The sequence below is a fragment of the Drosophila serrata genome, unplaced genomic scaffold (assembly GCF_035046125.1).
Source record: "Drosophila serrata isolate PLE 108 unplaced genomic scaffold, ASM3504612v1 contig_165, whole genome shotgun sequence".
In the NCBI taxonomy this organism is placed as follows: domain Eukaryota; kingdom Metazoa; phylum Arthropoda; class Insecta; order Diptera; family Drosophilidae; genus Drosophila; species Drosophila serrata.
The window spans coordinates 4200507-4224482 of record NW_028257063.1 but is presented as its reverse complement, the minus strand read 5'-3'; the positions used below and the strand labels follow the sequence as shown (position 1 = coordinate 4224482).

Genomic DNA, 23976 nt, shown 5'->3' with positions numbered 1-23976 from the left:
CATGAACCTCATTACTTTATATTCAGTTACAGAAATTTATATATCGCCTTTTGCCTACTCCAACTATAACTAAATCAATAAGTACGCGGTAAAAGTTGCAGAGTTCAAAAACTAAATAATAATTTAAAAAAAATAATAATAATAATAAATAACAAAAAAAAGAAAAATAAATCATTTAAAAACGATCTTCATGGTTCTGCCTCCTGTGAGGATTGAACTCACGACCCCTGGTTTACAAGACCAGTGCTCTGCCACTGAGCTAAAGAGGCTTGGCAAGGCGGCCGGCAAAAGCGAAACTCGAACTCAGCGGCTGTTCGCACGTTCGCTTGCTCTCTGTTGTGTCGCTGTTGCGTCGCTGTTGTTGTTGCTGTTATTGTTGCTGTTGCCCGCGGGTGGTTCGAAGAGTTGGAGGAGAGGAAATTCTACCAATTATAATTACTGGGAGCACTTTAAGAAATTGGCTCCATGACAATGGAAATTAATGCTAGTGCTATCTCTGGCACATCGGCAGCTGCTTGCTACCTAATGAAGACAAGTCGAAGTTCGGCTTCGAGTGGCAATTTGTTATGGGTAAATTGTGGGGGAAATGGATGTGGGAAGTGCACTAGAGAACTATAACTTCTTCTGTATAAGCCAGACACAACTGTACTGTAGTGCAGCTTCGAAAATCCGTTTCCCATATCGAATTACCCCGAAAACCTTTGTTCTCAGCCCTTTCGCCATTTAAGTTGTATGCAAATGCAAAGGTGAAATGCGTAAATTACAGTGTCAACATTACAACGCCCACTTTGGGTTTATGTTTGAGTAAAAAATTCGAATCGCTTCTCTCTCTTTTTTTCTTCTTTTGGGGTGTCCCGCCGTGAAAATGCATTATGCGAAACCCAATACCCGGACTTAGGGGTGCATATTATGTTGTACAAGTATGTAAATTTCCCTAAGCTGTTGAATCCTCGCCCCGCTTTTGACTTTCGGTATTTGTAAACTCTTTTTTTTCCTTTGTTGTTTCCTTTTTGGGGTTGTTGGTGCCCGGGCAGTGTTGGAAAGCGTTTTGTGAACTGTCAACTGGACATGACAGCTAGATCGCTTGTCTAGTCCTGTGCTGTCATCAATCACGGAAGGAAGGGGTGTAGGAAACAATGTAATCATCAGGACTTACAGCCAAGCAGCTGTCACTTGTACACTCCACTGTAGTACAGTAGAGCCAGCCACTCAAAGGATGCCCCGTGTGGCGGTCGGTCGGTCCTTGATTGAACATTGTCAATACTCGTAATCGTAATGTTTATGGGCTGTCATCCCGAGCGCAAAATATTTATCACTGTGCCGGAGAGGTGTGTGCATCCTCCCGGTGTAACTTCTGGCAACAATCAACCCCTAATCATTGTGGCATTGTGATAATGCATTTCGGGATTTCATTTCAAAAATGCATTTCGAATCGCTTTCGTCCAGATTTTTGACCCTGCAGGCCTGTGACGGTCACTGATGATGTGCAAATCCCAATGCAAATGCAAATTCATGCGGAATAAACGTTGCATTTTCCCTCCCATAAGAGCCGCCGGTTAATTATAGTTTATTTTGTTATTCCCTCATACCCCTGCCCACCATTCTACATATATATTCTCTATAGACTATATATATTTATTTCACCAAACTTCCGTTGCATTTGCGTTTTTTGTTTGCTTTTGATACCCTTTGAAAGGGTGTGTGTGTCTCACTCGAACTCTTTTTTTTAGCTCATTTATTTATGTCTGTTTGCCTTTCTCCCTTTACAAAATCAATATTTGTCAAATAGTCTGATGATAGTTCAGTTATTGACTCGGAAAATTGATTTATAATTGTTGTTACATGTTGTTTGTTAATTTTCTGGGTTTTTAAAGGGTAAATAGTGAAGATTTTTGTGAGTTAATAAAAGACTATTAAGGTTATTTTATGCATATGTATTTATCGATATTATTTTAAATTACATATATTTATTAACTTCATTTGTTGTGCTGTTATAATTTTTTAATATTCACCTAGTTTTTAATTTATTCTTTAAATTTACCCATTAATAAACTTTTCTAAGGGTATTTCATAAATTAACTCTAACTTAGAACTTCGTTTCCCTTGCTTTTTGCCTTGCTTTATACATTATACTTCCGTTTTTCATCACCATAGTGTGTGTGTGTATTATTGTCAGGTCTTTTGTTGTTAGCCGAGTTTTTTTTTTGTTAATTTTTTTTGTTGCATTTTTTGTCGCAGGTATTCATGTCAACTTGATTTGCACTGAAAACTCACAGACCGTTCGTTGTTCACAGACAACAATCGAATAAACCCCAAATTAATTGCAGCAACTAAATTGTGTTTAGGCCAGGCTGAGCGCCTTCCTGTCGCAACAACAACAACAACAATAGAAAATAACAACAACAGGTAAAAATAATTAAAAACTGGCATGCAATACGAACAAAAATAAGAAAAATTGCCTCCAAAATGTCATTTTGTGGGCGACGCATTTGGCTTTGGCTCTCGGTTGACATTTGGGAAAAACGTCATAAATAATTTATAACACACAAAGTCTTTTGCATTTTGGCCATTGTCTGAATAACATCGAAAAATCTTGAAAATGAATTTTATGGATCTTGTACTTGATTGCCAGCTTTGGGCTTTTTGCTCAGTTTTATTTTTATTTATGAGTCAAGTTGGTTTTTATGCAAATCAAAGTGTGCCACTTAATTAATTGTGAACGATCGTTCGACTAAACATTTAAATAAATTAAGGCCTCCGATTGATAGAAATCAAGTGGTTTTTTAAGCTAAGATTTAAGTTTTCTTAGCTGATTTGTAAGTTAATGGGAAGTAAAGCGTTGTTGAGCGAATGTAAATCACACAATCGATAAAAACAAGTCAACAAATTTATGTCAATCAATTGAGTGTCGAGTTGGGGATTAACTTGAAGATTGAATATTAAAGCACCTTGAGTTTATATGGGAAAGGAAGTGTCAATAGATGACTTAACATAGAGTTTATCTTTATATATTAACTCTACTTTTCATTTAGCACTTATGGAATTTAAGAGTTTCTAGAACTTCTCGCTTTATAATTATTCCCTTTTGAGCTGTCACTTCTTCCATCAACGCCAGGAATCAAATTTCAATTAAATTGTCCACTTGAATTTTTCTTTCAACTCTTTTCTTTGGATTTTCTTTTCATTAAAGTATTTCCTTGGCGATTTCCTTGGCAATTTCCTTTAACATTTCCCTTGATCAACCCATTAACCTCTTCTTCACATGAGGTCTCCCCCTTGGATTTTCTTCTCTTTTATTTTTCAATGGAATTGCACAAAGGCCTTAATTCAATTTGAGTTCCATTAGAGCAAACGCATTGCGTGGAAAACTCTTCAGACCGAAATCAGTTCAAATTAATTAAAAAACTTCAAAATAATCAAAATAGCCGAAAAGAAAGCACACGAAACACGAACATGTTGTTGTTTATTTATTACAAAGGCAACAATGGAAAGTGCTTCAGCTCAAGTGGAAAACAAAAGCTAAATGAAGTAAATTTTTGAAAAAATTAAAAACCAACTGGGAGAGGGTTGAAAAAGTATAGTATGGTATTCCCTATATATAGTTTATATGAGAGCGGCGTCGGCGGCAGCTGGCAAAAGGGAAAAGGGATCGAACACAAAAACAAAAAAGGGGGAAAGGGGAAAAGGCACGTGGCAGTATCTCGATTTGGGTCGGGATCGTAAGCTGTTACATCCGTAAATACAGTTACAACCTGAGATTGATGAGGGATGAGGATGTGAGATGGATGCGAAGTGACAGACTGTGACGAATGGCCTTGGTCCTACCCCGAGGCTCATCCCGATCTCTCTCTCTGTTTTTTCGGGATGCTAATGACGAGCCCAGAGCCATTGATGTAATGTCCTTTGCCTGTCATCGCGTATTAGCCTCATATTTCTCCCTACCATTCTTTTTTTTTGCATTGTAACTGCAATTTTACACTAAATCAGGCAATTTTTTACCCAATTACCTGAGCCTTTGTTTGAGGCCTGACATTTTTGTGGGATTGATTGGTAAAAAAAATATACAATATATAGAGACATAGGGAGCGTTAGTCAGCTTAGTATAGGAAATCCTTTTTTTGCGGTTTCCAGTCTCATTTTAATGCGATTTAATGGCAATTTGGGCACCGTTTTTTTTGGGGTTATTTAAAGATATTTTCTCTCAAATAATCAACACATTAAGAGCAGCTGTTGTCTCAGCACGCGACAGTTGCTGGCCAGGACTTTTCCCAGTTTCTTTTCAAAACCCGCTGCGAGGAAATTCTTTGACCATATGGAACCTAATCGATTGATCATTTTCCAGAGGGGGGAGGGGAAGAAGAAAATTCCCTGACCCGAAGCGCCTGCCTTGTTGATTTTACGGCTGGCGAAGCGCAAAGATCGTTGATCCATTTTGCACGCACTGCTGCCTCGAAACTGAAATCGAACTGCACTCGGCACTGCCAGATACATACGAGTATCTTGCAGATGCGTGGTAGTCACAATGATGATGTGAAAATATATACGAATTTGCTCAGCCAGCAAGACGAGCTTGGCTTTCAGGGAAGCCCCTCCTAATGGCAACAGGTGAGGCGCCGAAATTTCTTCGAGCCTTCTTCTTCTGACCCTAATTGTCATGGGCCACTGGAGCGCACGGAGCGCGTCCAATCTTAATGTTGATTATCCCCCGCCTGAATGTGTGTAATTTTTGTGAAATTAATATCCGGTCGACCTGACCTTGTGTGTGCTCTGCACATTTCCCTTAATTGCGTTTGAAAGCATTTATCAGGCGAGCGGCGACAGCAGCAGATCGAGAGCACACACCCAACTGTGTCAACATATGTTCTTCTTCCCCAGCTATCTATCTTTGTTCGTGCTCTCTTTCAAGATATAAAGACACCAACTATTGTGTGTATAAATATACGAGAGTGTGTGTGTGTGTGTGTAGGTAGAATGCAAGCCCGGCTCTTGGCGGTAATCAAAAGTTGAAATTCGCTACTGGGTCGCCCTCGAAACGTGCGCCTCTTTAGCTCAGTGGCAGAGCACTGGTCTTGTAAACCAGGGGTCGTGAGTTCAATCCTCACAGGAGGCAAGTTCGGGAGCAAAGCTGGGATCGAGGTTATATATAGCTGAGGTCACTGGGTAAAATTGTTCTTTACTTTTTTCGAGGTTTAAATTAGCTGTATATTTATGCCAAAAGTTCATTAGCTTGCTGTTTGTTTATGTTTAATGGTAAATATATTTATTTAGCTTACTTTGCACTAGGAAAGTAAAGCTGACAAACGGCTAAACTAATATTAAGACTTTGATTTTTGATAGAAACATGTAACAAAGAAATGTTTATTGGGGGTATAAATGGAGCAATTATAGGGTTTTGTTATTATAGAACTCTCTTTGATAAAGGGGTATTTATAATTACTTAACTTATTATTAATATTATTAGACTTTTTTGTTAAGGAAATATCGTTAATAAATAGCTAAATATATTTATATAAATTTATATACGTAGGTTAATTTGTTCAATTTTGTAATAAATACTTAACAAGAAGTAAGAAATGTAACTGAAATAACTTATATTGAATTCATATTTTTATATGTCAATTTATTGTTAAAATCAAAGTTTAAAAAAATTCATAACTAAGCCAAAAATGCATTAATTTTAATTCGGATTGCTTTCCTATGTTTTCTGTTAATAGGACAATAAATCTGCATACTCAGTTTAACACCTAAAATTTTTGCCATTTTTCGGAAATTTTAATGATGTAACCCCTTATCATTTTTTAAAAAAATCGACAAAAATTGAAAAAATTGATTTTCTTTAAAATATAGCTAGATCGACTCGCCGTTTAATTCTGATCAAGAATATATATGATTTAAGGGGTCGGAAATGATTCGTTCACTGCGTTTGAATCTTCTGACTGAAATTAGAATACCGTGCAGGGGTATAAGAATATGCTTTACCAATTCTTTTCATTTTTTAGAAAAACAACTCCTTAAATACTTTCCTTCACCCTACATTCTTTACAATAAAACACAAAAGGAAAACAGACCCCACAGGAATTCACATAAAATTGTTTTGGAAATATATCCCAGAACTATCCCCTTTTGTACACTCTCCCAGGCTGTAAATAAATTCCTTTTTTCCTCAATTAACTAGATACTCTTACATCGAAAGCACCTGTCACCTGTCGCAGGACATGGCAGCACTAAAACTTGCTCTAAAAACGCAAAGAAGTTCCGCTTCCATTACTCTCCCAAAAGGCGAGACAATTTATGTTGTCCCGCGATCCGGAAAACGCTCTCTGAACACGCACACACCTCAGGAAATGGGGGAAAAGAATCCAGTTGAGGCGAGGATAGGATCCAGGTAGCAAGTCCCAACGCCTTGGGTTTTCTTTATGATGGCATAAATTCAATTTTAATTGAGGCTACAAGCGGCTACTTGTTCGGCCATCGGGAATCCCAACCACTTGGCATAAATTACCAACGAGACGCTTCCCTGCCTCATGTTCAAGTGCCCACAAAATGCTCGAATTTATAATGTTTTCTTTGGCCTTTGGCCCTGCCGAACCCAAAAAATAAAAAAAGAACTAGATTCTAGGAAAATCGAGGAAAAACCCAACAGCAAAGCAAGTTGCGGTGTTCGGTTTTCTTTTTTTGAGTTCGGGTTTGGAAAGGAAAAATCATAAAAAGTGGCCTCGCGTAACTGACAGCGTCAAGTGATTTTCCCTTTGTTTTTCTTTCAGTTTTTTTTTTCTAAAAGAGGAAGTCTTTCATTTTCGGTAGGGGGGATTGTTTTTCTTTAATTTTTATATTGTTTGTCGACAGGCTCTGGTAATATCTCCCCGATATTCTCAATCTTATGTCTTGGTTCGCTGGCGAAACGAAGCGAAATGAAACGAAAGACTTAAGCCACAAACCTGAGTATGGAAATGAGCTAAGCGCCGACGCTGCTTTCAATGGATTTGGTAATAGACGCTCTGCCTCTAACGGTACAAGCACATTTCACTCGCCAAGTTTTTTGATTTATAGCCCATATATATGTATATAACATATGGCTTTGGCCCAGCCTCACATTAGCTAATCGAAACGATATCAAAGCCATAAAAAGTTTTGCAATTAGGGTGCCGCGACGCACTTGAGGCGCACGCGCGCCTGCTTTATCCTTTTATGTTTTCCTTTTTTCCTGTTTTAATTTTTGTTTAATTTTGATTTATGCCCTAGCTCTTGAATCCTTTTTTTCGGGCCTGCTATCTGCTTTGGGTTGCACTTAATGAAGGGCAATATACAATCAACGCCAGCAACCCCTACGCATGGGTTACAAAGGGGTTTCTTTTTTTCGGGGCATCGGAGCTCGGGATTGTTGTGATCATTTTAATTGACTTTGCGCACGAGCGGACTCATCAGACCGAAACTCTACAGATATGAGGGAGATAATCCCAGGGCCATATATTGAGATGATGATGCAACTGGAGCAGCAGGCAAATGAGCAGTTTGAGATGAGACAGTCGTTAAATCTCGGATGTGATGTGATGCAGTGCCAGCTGTCAAAATAGGCAACAATGGAGGAGGAGGAGGAAGATTTGGAGGAGGAGATGGTGACACCCACTGCAGATGAGTTCAATGCACTGGAACTCTATCAAGCATTTAGGAATTACGTTCCCAGCGGGCAAGTATAACCCAATAAATCCGGAACCCAATGCACTTTGCCAGTGAGTACTCCATTGGTGGTGCAGTATCTCGCTCTGGCTCTCTTTGTTCTCTCAAAAACTTACCTACCCTCAAGAGGGATGAGGAAATAGGCTAGTTTCTATAGCTATATATAAATATTTTATGTCAGAGATGGCACGGGAATCTATATCTATCTAAGAAATTCTTTATAACACTTATAACTCATATAAATTTATTTATTAACTCAACTGATTTTTCATCTGATTGTTAATTAATATTTGTTAAATATTTCGGAACCATAAACAATGTTCCCACCTACATTTAAATAAGTTATAAAATGTTTAATCAATTTGTTTATATATTAGTAACAAAATTCATTTATTTTATCAACATTCAATCATTTATAGTTATACTATTTTTTAGAAAAAGGAAAAAGACTCATCTGCAGCTTCTCTCCTAAAATATAACAACCTTTAGACCCATAATGAAATTATTTAACTTTGAAATTTCCTATAGATACATATACTTTTAAACCTTATATCTAGCTTTTTTTTAACCTCCTAAATACTAGCTATTTTCATGTGCCACCACTGACCAGAGAGAGCCTGAAGCGAGCGAGAGCCGCTTAGTGTAATGCTTGGCTGCCGTTCAAGTCACGATGTTCAGAAATCATCCAACCGTCGTCGCGATCGGGTGTGCCGTGTCCATATATACATATGTATATATCGCTATATCTTTTTATTCAAATAAATATCCCCCTGCAATTTCGTGATTCGTTCTGTGCGCCTGCGCGACGACGAACCTTCTTGCTTTTGGAACCTGCATTCGTGTGTTGATTTGTTTACCTTTCCCAAGTGGCGATAGAGTAAATTTCCTGTAGCCTCCATAAACAAAAAGGAAATACGCAGAGGAAGTGAGCATAATTAAACGGAAATAATCAATGGAAATGAATTTAACAAAAATTAAATAAATAAATATTGCAATAAATCTGTGCCGCTGACGTTTTAGTAACGGTCTCCCTGACTTTGCGGTTCGAAACAATTGATCGACTTACCATCAATTGACATTATTGATTTATGCTTTGAGTGTAAATAATTCGCACAATACAATAAACACCAAATTGAGGCTTTGGCTTTGGCTTTCCTCCCTCTTGTCTAACCAATAACCAATCAAATGCAATGAAATGAAATGTTGCCATCGATTTGCCATTGTTTAGAGTTTTAAAACTGGAATCCGTACTTAAAGCTGGTAAGTAGAGTCTTGACAATAGTTCGAAATGAATCAATGGAAAAGCGAAAGGTTAGGCATTGCAGTTCAGAATGTGTATATAGAAATCGGTGTCAACAGAGCCATTATAATGATGATGGGGCAATTTTATCTTTTAGAAGGCCGCTCCTCCTCATCTCAGTCTTGCATAATCCTAAAACGATGGGTGAACGGTTCTGATATCTGAATATTTAATGGCTAAACTTTCAAACTCTTTCACATTTTGTTATCATAACAAAGGCTTCAGAGTTTGGGTTTCTCTACCTAATAAATAAATTACCCGACGTCGATTAAAACGCCATTTGTTGTTTGATGAGTCAAAGATAAGGCAATAATAATCAGTTGGTTTTTGTTTTTTGCTTAGTTATTATGACACAACCGAGTTCTAATGGAATTCCTCTGAGTAGCCACAATCAATCAAATCAAATCAAATATTCTGACTCGATCTCTGACCATATAATTACATATGAGATTTCTGCGGTTGGGATCAGAATCCCCAGCGCAGATTACAATCTGGAGAGAGACCTTTTTCGTGAGTTATATACTATATGCAAGATGTGTCTGCCTTTTGTCATTAATTTTAATTAGATATTTCCTTTTGGGAATCGTTGCTATCGAGTTGCATTTGAATAACAATTGATCGGCTTCCCATTTCTTCATTGAAATGCCAAACCCTTTAACGACAGGATGTCTTTCGAGTGTGATTTACATATTCTTTGGGTTTTGTCTTTGATTTGGGATTCTCTTTGGTCTCTTCTTAGACTTTTGTCTGATCTTTTCTTTGTGGCTTTTTTCAATGCTAACAACCTAATCAAAGTTGGTTATTTTTGGGTATTTGTTCGTTATGTAAATTTAGCTGTGATTGCTTTTTTTCGTTGTGGTTTCATGTGGGTTTCATAGTCGTGATTTCTTGTGGGGATGCATCAACGCATCCACGCTGACTTTGTTTTTGTCCAAGTTAACCATTAAGTGGGAATAGAAAGCCAAGATTCGGAGTGTTGATAACTTTGCATACATACATGTTGACTTTGTTTTCAGTCTAACTGTTTTGTCGGTTTTTGCCGGCGTTTTCACTTTCATTCATTTCTGTAACAATTAAAACGAGAGCTCCCATCACTCAGATATATATTCATATATATAAACCAAGTCACACGATACAGCATAGATTTCGCTTTCATTTCGATTGTATTTCCGTTCGATCTCTGTTCCAAGGCAATTTGCACTTTCTTATCGCCACCTGATCAGGCCGACTTTCTAAGAATTGATTTGCATATAGTGACCGAGACTTTCGCGACCCCAATCTGCATCTCAAGACAGCCGGAGACAGGTGGCATTCTAACAGTGAATGATATTAAATACGCCAGGCAATAATTGCCCCCTGAAAATGATGGGCAATTATCGGCGAGTGGCTTGGCAACAACAGCTGCAAAATAAACATACACCATAAATACAGAGAAAACAATGGAATTATAGGTGCTCAAAGGTCACTGAAGCAGTTCGGAAATGAGTAAATTCGAAATACAACTTTTAGAAGCTGAATTCTAGGTTCATTTACAACTATTTTAATACCATTTCATTCAACTACTTTGTTATTATATTTTTCTATCAAACTCTTTAACTTTCATCTCTAAATCAAATCAAATTCTTATCAAAAAATCACCTTCTATGATATAACACCACTGATTATTCGTATTATTAGAACATCTAATTCAACAAAGAAACCAACGACCTTTCTTTTGTAACCACTCAAAGTTCAGATCTTGGCCAAGACAAATAAACCCCGAAAAAAAACAAACAAAGAAATTTCCATATTTATGTCAAGTCCATTAAGTCCATATTCTTGGCCAAGTTGTCTGGTTGCTTTAGACCCGCTCTCTGTGGACCAGCAGCAGCCTCCGTAGCGATTAAAATTATCAATGTCGGGGCTGCCTTCTTTTTTCACTCTTTGTGACACTTGTGCACACACATAATAATAATAATAATACCCAGCGACAAGCCACCAAGCCAATTGCCAAGCTCTGGGCTAATTTGTGTATATTTCAGCTCGTAAATAACTCAGGGCACAGGTGTTGGGAAACTACAACGAACCACAAACCAGACAGAGGTTAAGGTCTATATAGGAAAACCACATTGAAAACTACAGCAAAATATAATGAAATAAAATAAAAACAAACCTAATTTGGCGCCCGCAGGGCAAATGTTTATTCATAAAGGTTATTAATAATATCACGGAGATGTTACAGAAACATCAAGCGAATTAAAGCTTATTATTATAATTATTACAACCTTGCGGAAAATGAAAATTGCAAGGCAAATAATATTCAAAAAAAATAAAGTAAAAAAAAATAATTTATTAAAAAAAAAGAAAAAGTAAAAAATTTCCATTCCAGGCGCATTGCCTCCTGTGAGGATTGAACTCACGACCCCTGGTTTACAAGACCAGTGCTCTGCCACTGAGCTAAAGAGGCTCTGTTATGCAGCTGGCAAAAACGCTACACGTTTTAGCACGCTCAGAATGCTTCTAACAGCTGAAAAGCTTAACAGTGCGCATTGTTAACACGAAGCTTTAACAGCTGTTAGTTAACAGTGCAAAGGTAAATTTGCATCCACAGCAAAGCGTAACAAACAAGTTATTATTGTTTTTATCATTATTATTATTATATAGAAGCCAGTTTATATTAGAACCAGGTGTCATCTCCATTTAAGTAATTGAGCAAAATAATTTTGCATTGTTCAGCGATTTGTGGGCGCGCACTGCGAACACTGACTGAGCTCATCTCGTAGCAATTTTTTGTAGGCGCGCATTTGGAAAGCAATAATAAACAAGAAACAAACACCGAGAGGGAGGGGCGTGGCAGGTACGCCCCCTACAGAAAATATACACAGAAATAAAAATTGATTGCTTTTTTTGGAGATTGATGAGAGGGGATTTTCTTTGAAATATAACTAAGTAAACATAAAATAAGCAAAGAAATCCGTTTAGGGGCCACAAAAATTTGAAGAATAATTAAAATGACTTCATAAATATTAGAAAGGCTTCATGGGCCAATTTTAATTGGCAGTTTATGAATATAAGAAAGATTTAAAAGCAATAATAAGAAATTTATGAAATACCACTTGAAATCTTTAAAATTCCTTGTTAAAATTTTTATCAGTGCTTAATATGTCAAGCTTAAAATTAGTTTTTTGATTTCTTTGCCTTAAATTAACATAAAATTCCTCATTTGATGTGTGGGAAGATGAGTTTTAGCATACGCAATTCACACACACACTATATCTATATCCCAACGGACTGCATTTGATATATGGCCAATGGCGAGATCCGATTGAGATCTCTGCTGATTGAAATTTATTGCAAGAATCTTGGAGAGTTACCGCTAGTTCGATTTCAATTCCCAGGGACTGATTTTTTTTTATCTGGGAAACTCAAGAGAAATGGTAAAAAGTAGAATAAACTTGTCACCATTTCGCCAGCTTTTTCTATATATATGTATATATTTTCTTTTATTTGGGTCATTTTCTGCGTGAGATCTGCAGACCGGAATTTTGATACCGAACAAGTTTCACTTAGACATCGTTGGACATTGGCGTTCCACTTGCCTGGCCATCGAAAATTGCAATTTGCAACTTGAATTTAGATGTAACAGTACATCGTACATCCACAATTTTGCAGCTTGTTCTTGATGGGAGTGGAAAACATTGTTGCGGCCACCGGAGGCTACCTTGAGTCCGAAAATTGCTTCATAAACTTGGTGGTTGGTTTTTTTCTTCTTAACAACTCAACTTAACTTGGCTTAAAACTTTGCCACCGGAAGTCCAAATGGAAATGATTACAGAGGAGCTCCACTGTACTGAGGCAATTAGAGGTGGAAGCGTGATCTATTGTGTGGGTTCTTGAACAATAAATTTGTGTGTAATTTACTAAAAGGTAATTGGGGGTGACTAAGCTTTGCTAAGAGATTTAAAATTGACTTGGTTTTGGCTTTAAATATGTCTTAGATTAAGCTATGTACATAGATCTCTTTTAAAAAGTCAATAACCCTAAGCCTTGCCTTCACAAAAGTCTTTATACAACAAGGCATATGTTTCTCTGTTTTAATTATATTTCCCTAATGGAATTAAGGACCAAACACATTTTTTAATTTGTTTAATTATATAGAGTTATGTCTGTAGGTTCGCCTCCTTCCTATCGTTACCTTACCCTCTCTAATAACTTGATTATGGAGTACAAGGCACTTGTTCTCGGTCTGGTTGCGCTTCAGTGGCTTCCAGCGCCCACAATTTCGAGTCTCCGAGGCCTGGGAAGTACCTCGCTGCACTTGCTCTCGTTCCTATCAAATGTATGGAAACTCTAAAGACAGGGGAACCCTCTCAAGTTGGGCACGCAAATTGAAGAATAAATAATTACATGCATATAAGTCGGGGAGCTACATGCGGAGACGTTGTCAAGTCCTAAGAGTAGTATATGTAGAAGAGGGTATAGTTGAACGATCTTCACGCTTGACAGACTTTTCCCACAGCCAATTGCGAATTGTAACTGACACTGGTGCAATTTGGCCAAATACCACATACATAGTTGCTAGATACTGACTAAAAACTGACTAGATACTGACTAGGTTCTCTCCCGTTTTCCCCCTTAATTTCAGCTCATTAGCAAAGCGTTCTAACAAAGTACAAGCTTTTCAGGGTAGATAGTTAGATTCAAATCCAGTCGCTAATGTGTGAGTACTCGTCGAAGAAGAAGCAGGTATCTCTCACTTTTCTCTCCATTCTCTCTGGCTTCCACAATTAGGCATTAAAGCGAAATTAGATTAATGATAGGCCCACATTGGGCAAGGTAACCCAAAAGGCCCCTCCATCACATAGCCCCCTTTGGGGCTTATATTATATTTCTGGTTCCTGAAAACCCCAAAAACGATGGTGATGTTGATGCTTGTTCTTGGCTAAACTTTGTAGAACGCTGCTCGCATGATAATTAGCCTGCAAGACTAATGACTTTCGGGGTATATCTTGAAGGCAAAAAGGTCTCAAAAAACTAAATTGTACGAGTAGAACATCAAATAGATTGTAAGCAAGATACATTTTGCTAAAAGAATATATCTTAAATAACTAAGACAAGCCCTCTTTGGTTCTTAGAACTTATTCCCTTAAAAGAAACATATTTTCTAAGGCTCCTAATAACTTTTTGTTTTTCATAACTGTCCGCCAACTTCGATTAGAAATATTTCCGCAATGAAAGTTGACTTTTTTGCTCAACTTTTACACTTGGGAATTCTTCTAGCTCAATGGGAAGTGTTTTTCCTTAGAACTTACCCATTTTTTTAGCACTCAATAAAAGCCAAGCTAACGGTAAGCGGCACTTTCTGTGAGATACATTTTGTATGTCACAAGTATCTATGACATTTGCAGTATGAATGAAAATGCTTTGTCTTCGCAGGCCGACAAAGGCGACAAAAAAAGACTAGCTAACAAACAAACAAGTGAAAAGAGCCCAGAAAAGAGGGAAATGAACAGTTGCCGGCACATTAAGTAATGTGATCTATGCAACCTCATCCGCCAGATGCAGATACAATCTCCTCGAAAAGCAGTCTCCCTTCTGCGAGTGTGTGTATATCTTGCGGCTGTGCAAATCTGCATATCGAATGCGTTTTTCTTTTCTTTCTCTCAACCACCGAAAGTGCGTCTCATTTGCATGTGAGCTGGAATTTCCTTTTTCTTTTTTCAGTTTTTCAACTCTCTGAAATATGAATGAAGAAATGTGTGAAGATGGGATAGGGTTCTGGACTCGAAAGGGCTAATTAAACTGGCAAATGTAACGTGCCAGAGTTGTTAAACCCGACGAACCGACGAAAATTGCAGCCACCAATTGTTTTTCGCCTGCCAACCGGAACGCGAAATTAAAGTGACTTTGACTTGAAGTCTAGGACTCTAGCTCTTCGTTATAAGTTCAAAGTTCAGCTGCGGATTTAGCACTGACAAGTTAAAGAGGTTAACACCGAAACTATATACATTTTCTAGGGGCTATAATTGTAACTATAAAGATAGTTACCTTCAAGTTCAAAGATTATCGTGGTAGCTAACGTTAATTCAAGTTTTATAAATGAAGTTTTAATAGTTTAATATTGTATACGAAAAATAAATGAGGCTGAACACATTATTTTACAATAGTTTACCTTTAAAACTTGTTATATTTCTAACCTTTTATTATTTAAATATTTTATATTTTACCTACAATATTTGTTGTTTAAATATAGTTTCCAACCATTTTTTTCATACTTTATACCATTTTTATCTTAATACATTTAAATTTTCCCTATCTTTCAGACCTAAAACCCATCTGCAAATCGATTTAAAGCTGTCTAGCTTTTCCCCATTATGGACACCGGAAGTGTGGTTAGCGAACCAATTTCCGCGCATCATCGCGCCTTCGCCAAACAGAAATCTGCCTCCATGGTGAGTGCCACGCCCCCTCCGCCCCTGTATGCACCTCAAATAAGTAGATATGGGTATTGTGTAAGGCCCAACACATAATTAATGCAACATCCCCGCCCCGCCCCCATTGTCTGATCGGATTATGTAAGTCCGCGAGTGCTACGTATCTGCGCTAATTAGATATTGACACGCACAGGGAGGGCCTTAGCGGCGAGTGTAAGCCGTAGGCTGTGGCACATACATACTTGGCATCGCCTCACGCTAGAAAGTTGGCCAAAACCAAATTCGCCAATGGCCCAAACATAAATCTCTGAGCTTACAAGCAAGCAAATGCCATTAAAGAAAAATTTAAACAAGAAATAAACCAAAGCTGAAAATAAATTACCCTAAAAGATCACGATTTAATGCTAAGGATTATTAATGAGGGTTTGCAAAAATTAAGATGGAGATTTGAACTTCAAAATCTATTTATAAAAAATACGTGTAGATAAAAACAAATAACGTATTTAATAAAAGTAATACTTTAATAAAATGCAGTATATAGATATTATTATTAAATGTCAAAGTAAATTTTTGCAAAAATCACCGGCTCTTATTCGCTTAATTATACCCTAGCAAGGGTATTCTAATTTCAGTCAGAAGCTTGTAATGCAGTGAAGGAGTCATTTCCGACCCCATAAATCATATATATTCTTGATCAGAATTAAACGGCGAGTCGATTTAGCTACATTTTAAAGAAAATTAATTTTTTCAATTTTTGTCGATTTTTGTAAAAAATGATAAGGGGTTACATCATTAAAATTTCCGAAAAATGGCAAAAATTTTAGGTTTTAAACTGAGTATGCAGCTTTATTAACCTCTTAAAAACTAACATAGGAAAGCAATCCGAATTAAAATTAATGCATTTTTGGCTTAGTTATGAGATTTGTAATCCTTGATGTGTAGAAAAAAATTGTCATATAAAAATATCAGTTTCGATTAAATTATGATCGATATGCTGCAAAATCCCACAAATAGAAGAATCCCTAGAAGTCTTATCATTTTTTATACTACTACTACTACTGTTGATTAGTGTTTATTATCCATAAAAACTTGTTAATATATGAGAAATATAATCATCGATAAGTCGAAAAATCCCACCGAAAATCCACTTTCTTCCTCTTAATTTTTAATCCAAATAAATGCATATAAATATAGCGTTGTAAACACCAAATAAAGACGGGGAAAAGCTCAAAAAACACATAAACAACTTACAACTATTAATTGCTAATGCAATTGAATGCATTTTTTAAGTTTTTTCAACACTTTCACGCTCAACCCACAATGCAGAGTCATTGTTGCATTCGAAACTATTGAGAGTTCGAGTATCTAAATATGGATATATATATTTTTTTAACAGATATTATGTGTGAAATATTGCATAGTCGCTGAGCTGGGAATTTTTTGTGTGTGGGGGGAATAACTGAATAAGTGTGAGAAAAGTGAAATTACAATTCAATGATAGGAAAATGTAAAAACAAAAATGTAACATTTATTTCCTCGAGAGAATCTAGTTTCTGGGTTTTGTTGATGAAATTGTGAAAGAAAGTCTCATGTGACCCCCAGGGTAATCTTTGACTTTTTAACCGCAATAATCATAACTAAATTTAGACACTTAAACAACCTCCTCACCTTGCGGCCTTTTCCCCTAAGTTTGGCTTGGCAAAATTAGTAGAAAGAAGTCTCCGTCGTCCACAATGGGAACTTTCACTTGCCGGGCGAAATAAATGATTGAAAGCAAAAGTGAGTGACGAATACGTTTTGTGTACAAAACACCTTTTGAGTTTCGGATGCTTCAGAAATCGATGTGAAGCAAAACACAGGTGTTCAGATACAACTGTTTTTGTTTTCTTGTGGGAGGTAATAATGGCTAATATGCACAAGTCCCTGCTAAATTGGCCATAACCAAAGGTGAAGTTATATCACATCACAAGCGAAACGAAATGAACTGAAACCGATATCGTTTTCTTTTTCCATTTCCATTTCAAAAAAGGTTTCCCTACCTGGTAAGCCACCCTTATCTCTACCCTTAGCATACATATATTCTCTGCTCAATTAATTCCTTCCACAAAATTACATCAATTACTCGGCGAGATATTTCCTTTGCCGAGCTGTTAATGAATGAGATTCTGAGATTGTTAAAATATGCAAATTTATTTACGATCTGAGAGAAAAGTCAAGAAATTTAAAACGAAATCCGGCCGGCAAAGAATTTCTCACGTTCGCCCATCGGAGTGGACAATGTCCAGTCCCTTTTAAATATTAATTTTGTACCAATTTCTCAACGACTCCGTAGGGTCCTTAAGGGGTTGCTTGATAAAGAAAGGATCGTAGGGGTGCCAGGAAGCTCAAGTATTGCATAGAAGGTGGTTGTTGCAGTCTTTTTAAATGCATATGTAAATGCATTTCAGACAGGACTTTGTAACGGCTTTTTGTTCTTGAAAGAAGCGAGCTTAAGGCAATATTTGAATATATTTTTCTTCATATTAGCTTAATCCTTAAAAAGAAAATGTGTGAAGGTAGGCTGGAAGTTGAAAATCCCTCCTATAAATAGACTTCCGACCATAAAATTTAAGAAAACCATAGTAATAGACCATACAAAATTCATTCACTATGCATAAATGAAGATATTCCGCTTTTTTTCCTATATATAATAACTTATCATTGGCTCTGTTAAATCAGTTAAAATCGCTAAAAATGAGTCTGCAACCAAATAACTTAAATTTAACAAATGGAGATGTCTCGTCTGGAGATAATTGGGCGTATTATTCAGTTCCCAAACGTCCTGAGGCCAATGTCAAACCGAACCAGGATGAAATACCAGAGATACCAAATAATAAAACCATCGAAATGAGAGGAAAAATTAGACCGAAATGTACAATAATCTAAAGAATAAATGCTGAAAAAAATTAATAGCTAAAGAAAATATACAATAGTTTTAATGAATTACAGATATTTAACAAAACCATTAGGCCATTACAAATTATCAATAAATATATAACGACATTGAGGGCTATGCAACAGGAGTCTGTAATGTCTTTTTATTCCTAAAAGAAATGTGCATAAAGGATTTGGATATTTGGACTTACACGAATAAAGTGAAACAAAGTCACATAAATAGACCTCTGACGAAAAAAATAGTTTAAATACCTTTTAAAATGCATTTAGCATGCCTGATTAAAAATGTTCCGACTTCTTTTCTATATATAATAACTAAACATTGAAGCTGTTGTTGAATCAGTTCAAATCGCATAGATGAGTCTACAACCTAATAACTTTAATTTAACCAATGGAAACGTCTCGTCTGGAGCTAATCCTGGGTATTATCCAGTTCCCCAAAGCAACGAGAATTATGAGAAATCGGAAGAGTATCCCATACCCGATATACTATATGATAGAACTACGGTAAAAAGGAGGAGAAGGCATAAGAAATGTGCAATATTCTAAAAAATAAATGTCCATAACTAAATTGGTATACATACATTGAAAAATAATAAAGTTTAATGAACATTAGTAGAAACTGTATGCAGTGTATTAAATTATAATAAAATTTCAGTCTGAAAGAGTTGAACAAACAGTATTGCCTGAAGAAATTTAATAAACCATGGATAAGTAACTTAAAAATGCAAATTAAGCTTAAAGTAACTTCTTTCCTTGGTTTCTCTTAATTAAGTGATAATTTTAGATATTTTATTAACCTAGTAACGGACAAACTGACGGACAGACGGACAGATTTAGATGATCAATAAGACTAAACAAAACTTAATCACAAACTTAAATTACCCTGTATTAAACATAAAAGACAATTAGAAACTATATTTAATATTGGAAAATGTAGTATTTTTAAATATATATAACGTTATAACCCTTGGCTGGGGGTTTCAAACATGATCAAATCATATATAATGACATTGAAACCTATATTTCTGTCCATCACGTAGGCCCCTCTCTCGTTTTAAGTTTGCCAAAAGCTTGAGCAACAGGTTCACCAACAGGTTTCTTTCCCCCCAAAAAAAAGCTTCTAAACAGAGAGAGCTTCCTACAAAATGAGAACCAAATTCAACTCGGTGAAACTCAACACATCAGCTGTTATATATATAAATTAGCGGCAGATATTATTTCTATTTTCTGTGTGCGCCCTGAAACATTGTTTCTTATTCCAGTGCTCATAATCATAACATTTTCATAGATTTCTGATTAAGTGTGATAGGAATGTGATAATAAGTGCTCACTTATCAGTTATTAAGTAAACTTAGTGAGAGCTCAATATTGATTAACTAAATACAAGTAAGCTCCGTCACAAGTGAATTATTTATCAAGCGAAACGCAAAAATTGGAAAGCGCCGAGTTGGTCAATTACACCCGAAGTGCGACGAATAGAAACACGAAGCTAGAATAGCGAATAACACATAGAATCCATATCACAATGGGCCCCAGTTTGCTGTCAGCCCTCAGGCGACTCTCAACCCAACAAAGGAACCCGACCTCCACGATCTTGTCCAGCAATCATATACGATCTTTGAGCTCCCTCGGCATCATGAGTCTTCCAGAGCGTCAACCCTTCTCACCCGATTTCTTCTTCCGTCAAGTATGTAATATACATAGTCCAGGGATTATTATTATGAAATTCATGTGTGACTATCTCGAAATTAACACACAGCTTTTCGATGGGGAAAGCAGCACCTATAGCTACCTCTTGGCGGATCTGAAGAACGGCGAGGCCGTGATCATTGATCCCGTGCTGGAGCAGGCCAAGCGGGATGCCCAGCTGGTCAAGGATTTGGGCTTCCACCTCAAGTATGCCAGTAAGTGATTGGATAATTTCAACATGGCATCCAACCGTTTCCGTGTATTTTTTACCCGAACCCCCCCCCCCAATGAAAAGTCAACACACATATGCATGCCGATCACATAACGGGCAGCGGATGGTTGCGAAAACTCACTGGATGTCAGTCGGTAATTGCCACCGCCAGTGGAGCCAAGGCGGATCGTCAGCTCAAGGAGGGGGATCGCATTGAGTTTGGCACCCATGTGATAGACTCTCTGGCTACGCCGGGACACACGAATGGCTGCATGAGCTATGTGATCAAGGATCAGGCCTGCATCTTTACGGGGGACACTATATTGATACGTGGATGTGGACGCACCGATTTCCAGGAGGGTTCACCCCGTAATCTCTACGAGAATGTGCACAGCAAGATCTTTACGCTGCCGGAGAACTTTCGAATATATCCGGCACATGATTACAAGTGAGTGGGAAAGAAAGTCTTAAGGAGATATATGTGTTAAATCCACACCCATATCAATTTCCAGAGGTCAACTTGAGAGCAGTGTCTGGGAGGAGAAGCGCTATAATCCCAGGCTGACCAAGAGCCTAGAGGAGTTTGTCAAGATTATGGACAACCTTAACTTGCCCTATCCCAAGAAAATAGGTGGGGACTATGGCTAATTAAGTCACCTTATACATATATTAACTATAAACCCCAAATTACAGATGTCTCGGTGCCCGCTAATAAGGAGTGTGGGGTGTACGATATACCCAAGGAGTAGAGCTCAGTATAGTCCCACAAAAATACTCTTCCCTCCATCAAGAAGTTTTTATATATAATCCGATAAGGCTTCCAAGAGATGTGTAATCTTTAAAATAAACAAAACCCATATTTTCTTATCAAAATGCAAGACCTGACTTTACTTTAAACACAAACTCTCACTTATTAGTCCAGATAAACTCATCTCATTGTTGTTCTATTCTATTCTTACAGACCATTCTCAATCCGAAGGGTTGTGGCAGTGCCGCCAAGTACAGTCTGCACTCGACGGCGGAGATGACGAACCAGGAGACGACCAGCACCCCCAGTACCTGCTCCACCACAGGTAGGAGGCGCAAAGGTGGCTCTCTCGGCGGCACTCTTTCCTCGCGTTCAACGCGCAGCGAATCGAAGGAGCTGCGTTCCGCTCTCCAGGATCGAGAGGCAGTCATCCAGAATCTGCGGATTCAACTGTGTTTGGGAAAGTTGCCCAGACCCACGGGACCACCTTTGGATGAGTCCGAGAAGCCGGCGGCAGAGCAGAAACTAAACCGACTGAAGGCCGAGGCGGAGAACAAGCGAATCAAGATCAAGAATCTAAAGAGCGCCCTGGAGAAGCTCGATATAACAGAGTAAGTACTGAGTACTCTATCTTTAAAAGCAGATTCTTACATTTCAATCCTTCCCCCAGCAACATAGACATCCGCATCCGCCAGGCTGAACTGGAATATGCTCTGGGCCGGGAGGAGCTGCAAATGCTATCCATTGTGGAGGAGGCTCGTGCTCTGCAGGCACGCCTGGAAAAGTCCAAACCGGAGGCCCAGACTCTCTACAACATCATTAGCTCGGGGGTGTCCCTCAGCCTCCATGCCGTTCATGCCACCTCGGGACGTTGGGCAGCCCAGCAGAGGACAGATCAACCGGGTTTCTATGTGGAATGGGCTCTCGAAGGCGATGGCCTGTACAAGGGTGATCGCATTCTGGAAATCAATGGACGCCTGGTCACTGGTAAAACCAAGGAGGAGCTCCAAAAGCAAGTGGGCAGCTCAGGCAAGTGCCAAATGGTGGTGCTGCGCAAGAAATCTGTGCCCATACCGCAGAAGCAACTCGACCAGGAGAAGGAGAACAACACGAGGCTACAGCATCGCATTTCCTATTTGGAGGAGCAGGTGCGAGAGCTCCAAACGGTCAAGGAGCACCATTCCCCAAAGCAGCAGCAGCATCAGGATCATTTGCACCATCAGCAAACCTCCTCCAATCAGTCCCAGCATGTGACCAGCATTAGTATCTCCTCACCCCCATCGACGCCGCCAGAGAAACCGCTAATCTTCCAGCGGGGCAATTACATCACCACCTTGGTGGGTGGCAAACCCATCGAGCTGATGGGCGACGATGTTGGAAGCCAGACGCCGCCTGGTCATGTGACCAAGACACTGATCAAGGAGAACACCCACATCGATCTGAGGGAACGACTGCCGCACATGTACTCCATGCCCTCCAAATCCCTGTCCGCCTCGAAGATCTCCATAAACAGTGACTCGGCCTACATGCAGCACCATCGCAGGGAGAAGGAGCGACACAGGGATCGTCAGCATAGGGATCGTCCCAGGGATCCTCTGCAGCAGCAGCAGCAGCTCCATCGGGAGCATCTCATGAGTGCGCATGCTCGCAGCGTAGAGCATCTCAATCAATATAATGGGTAGGTCCTAGTGCCCTTTCTAAATCTAAAATCAGCCTTACTTATTCCATTCTTCTATCCTTTTCAAGACTGAACAGTCGCCGGGAGACGCCACGTCAAAGTGAGGCTCATACCCTGAGGGCCCGCCTGCCCAGCGACATGAGGAGTGTCAAGTCCCTGGACTTTGATAGCGAAAACGAATCAAAGCCACCCACAGAGGCACGCACCACTCGACCCACTCCGCCCAAGAAACCCCTACGCCTGTCCCTCCAAAGAGCTCAGAGTCTGCAGACTGTGGAGCTGCATCCTGGCACAGATCTCGAGAGGAAGCGACCCATGAAGCGGGTCCATCACAACAACAACAATAATATTAATAATAATAATAAGGGTGGAGTATCCCCAACGGATGAGGGCCAGACCATGCTCATTGAGAACTGCAGTCCCATGCACACAGCTTCCCTGGGCAGGCACAAGCTTATCTAGGAAACCCAACCAAACTTAGTGTTAAGGAAACTAGCTTAACTCGATCCTTTAACGGACGAACCAAAAAACAGGCGGACATGTGCAAAATTATAATTAATTTAACTATGATTATTTGTAAATAAACTCTCCTTAAGAGGAGGATTTATCCATTTATAAAATAGGGTATATAAAAACAAAAGTTTAGTGTACTTACATTCTGTTATCAATAAGTAGGGCTTGGCTATCATCTCGTAGTTTTTGCAAAATATATCAATAATTGATCAATTATTGTAATAATGATTTTCTTAGCACAATTTTTATCACTGTGAATACACGAATAATTTTTCACTTCATTTAAATGTGTACTTTATTTTTGATTGTTGGATCGAGGCTGAAAAATAGACGATATTTGTTTTAGAAAATGCGTTCTTTAAAGGAAATAATAATTTGTATATTCTTATTTCATAAATATTTTAATAAAAAAATATTTAAAGTGACAAACATAAACAATAGAACTGAATTCGTGAAAACCTTATTAAAATCAGATCAAATTAAAGCATAATGAAACCAAAAATTTAGTGCTGGACTTACATTATTATATTTTTATTTCAAATTCAAGTTAATTAATGAGTTATTACTCTATTACATACCCTATTGCATAAAACAAACAACTGTATATTTACATTTCCTTACCTTGCCAATATTTCCAGCCTTTACTGTAAGCACGAGCCGGCCAGGCACACATTTTCACGCCGCGGTAGTGATAAACTCTTTCAATAAAAAGCACGTTAGCGTGTCCCAGCAGCTTTGGCGGAATTTTCATAGAACTCGCGATTAACTAACAAGGCTTACTTCACCAAATTACTTTATATAATTAGAAAT

At 38.2% G+C, this 23976-nt stretch overlaps 3 protein-coding genes and 3 non-coding genes across 7 annotated transcripts in view; 3 read left to right on the top strand and 3 right to left on the bottom strand.

Annotated features, from left to right (window-relative positions):
- Nucleotides 1–23976, bottom strand: part of Smyd4-3 (SET and MYND domain containing, class 4, member 3) — a 27628-nt gene extending 3652 nt beyond the window's left edge. The window contains exons 1-2 of one of the 2 annotated variants that reach the window (XM_086827321.1): nt 23788–23976; nt 23309–23485 (exon numbers count right to left, since the gene is read on the bottom strand). The gene's annotated coding sequence lies outside the window, so the exon portion shown is untranslated. Of the gene's footprint in view, nt 1–17058; nt 17302–23308; nt 23486–23787 lie in introns of those variants that run through there. The other variant, XM_020946862.2, reaches the window with a different exon arrangement.
- On the bottom strand, nt 198–269 carry TRNAT-UGU (transfer RNA threonine (anticodon UGU)). The gene has a single exon. It is a non-coding gene; the product is annotated as a tRNA-Thr (tRNA).
- On the top strand, nt 5039–5110 carry TRNAT-UGU (transfer RNA threonine (anticodon UGU)). The gene has a single exon. It is a non-coding gene; the product is annotated as a tRNA-Thr (tRNA).
- sprt (PDZ domain-containing protein sprite) lies at nt 8320–23447 on the top strand. The gene is made up of 5 exons (XM_020946865.2): nt 8320–8937; nt 15280–15408; nt 21189–21586; nt 21646–22653; nt 22722–23447. Exons 2-5 carry the CDS (start codon nt 15331–15333, stop codon nt 23113–23115), a joined length of 1878 nt encoding a protein of 625 aa, XP_020802524.2. The 5' UTR covers nt 8320–8937; nt 15280–15330; the 3' UTR covers nt 23116–23447.
- Nucleotides 11352–11423, bottom strand: TRNAT-UGU (transfer RNA threonine (anticodon UGU)). The gene has a single exon. It is a non-coding gene; the product is annotated as a tRNA-Thr (tRNA).
- LOC110179354 (persulfide dioxygenase ETHE1, mitochondrial) lies at nt 17620–21105 on the top strand. Its single transcript, XM_020946866.2, has 5 exons — nt 17620–20014; nt 20087–20231; nt 20312–20675; nt 20740–20858; nt 20921–21105. The coding sequence occupies exons 1-5, from the start codon at nt 19853–19855 to the stop codon at nt 20974–20976; spliced, it is 846 nt and encodes a 281-aa protein (XP_020802525.2). The 5' UTR covers nt 17620–19852; the 3' UTR covers nt 20977–21105.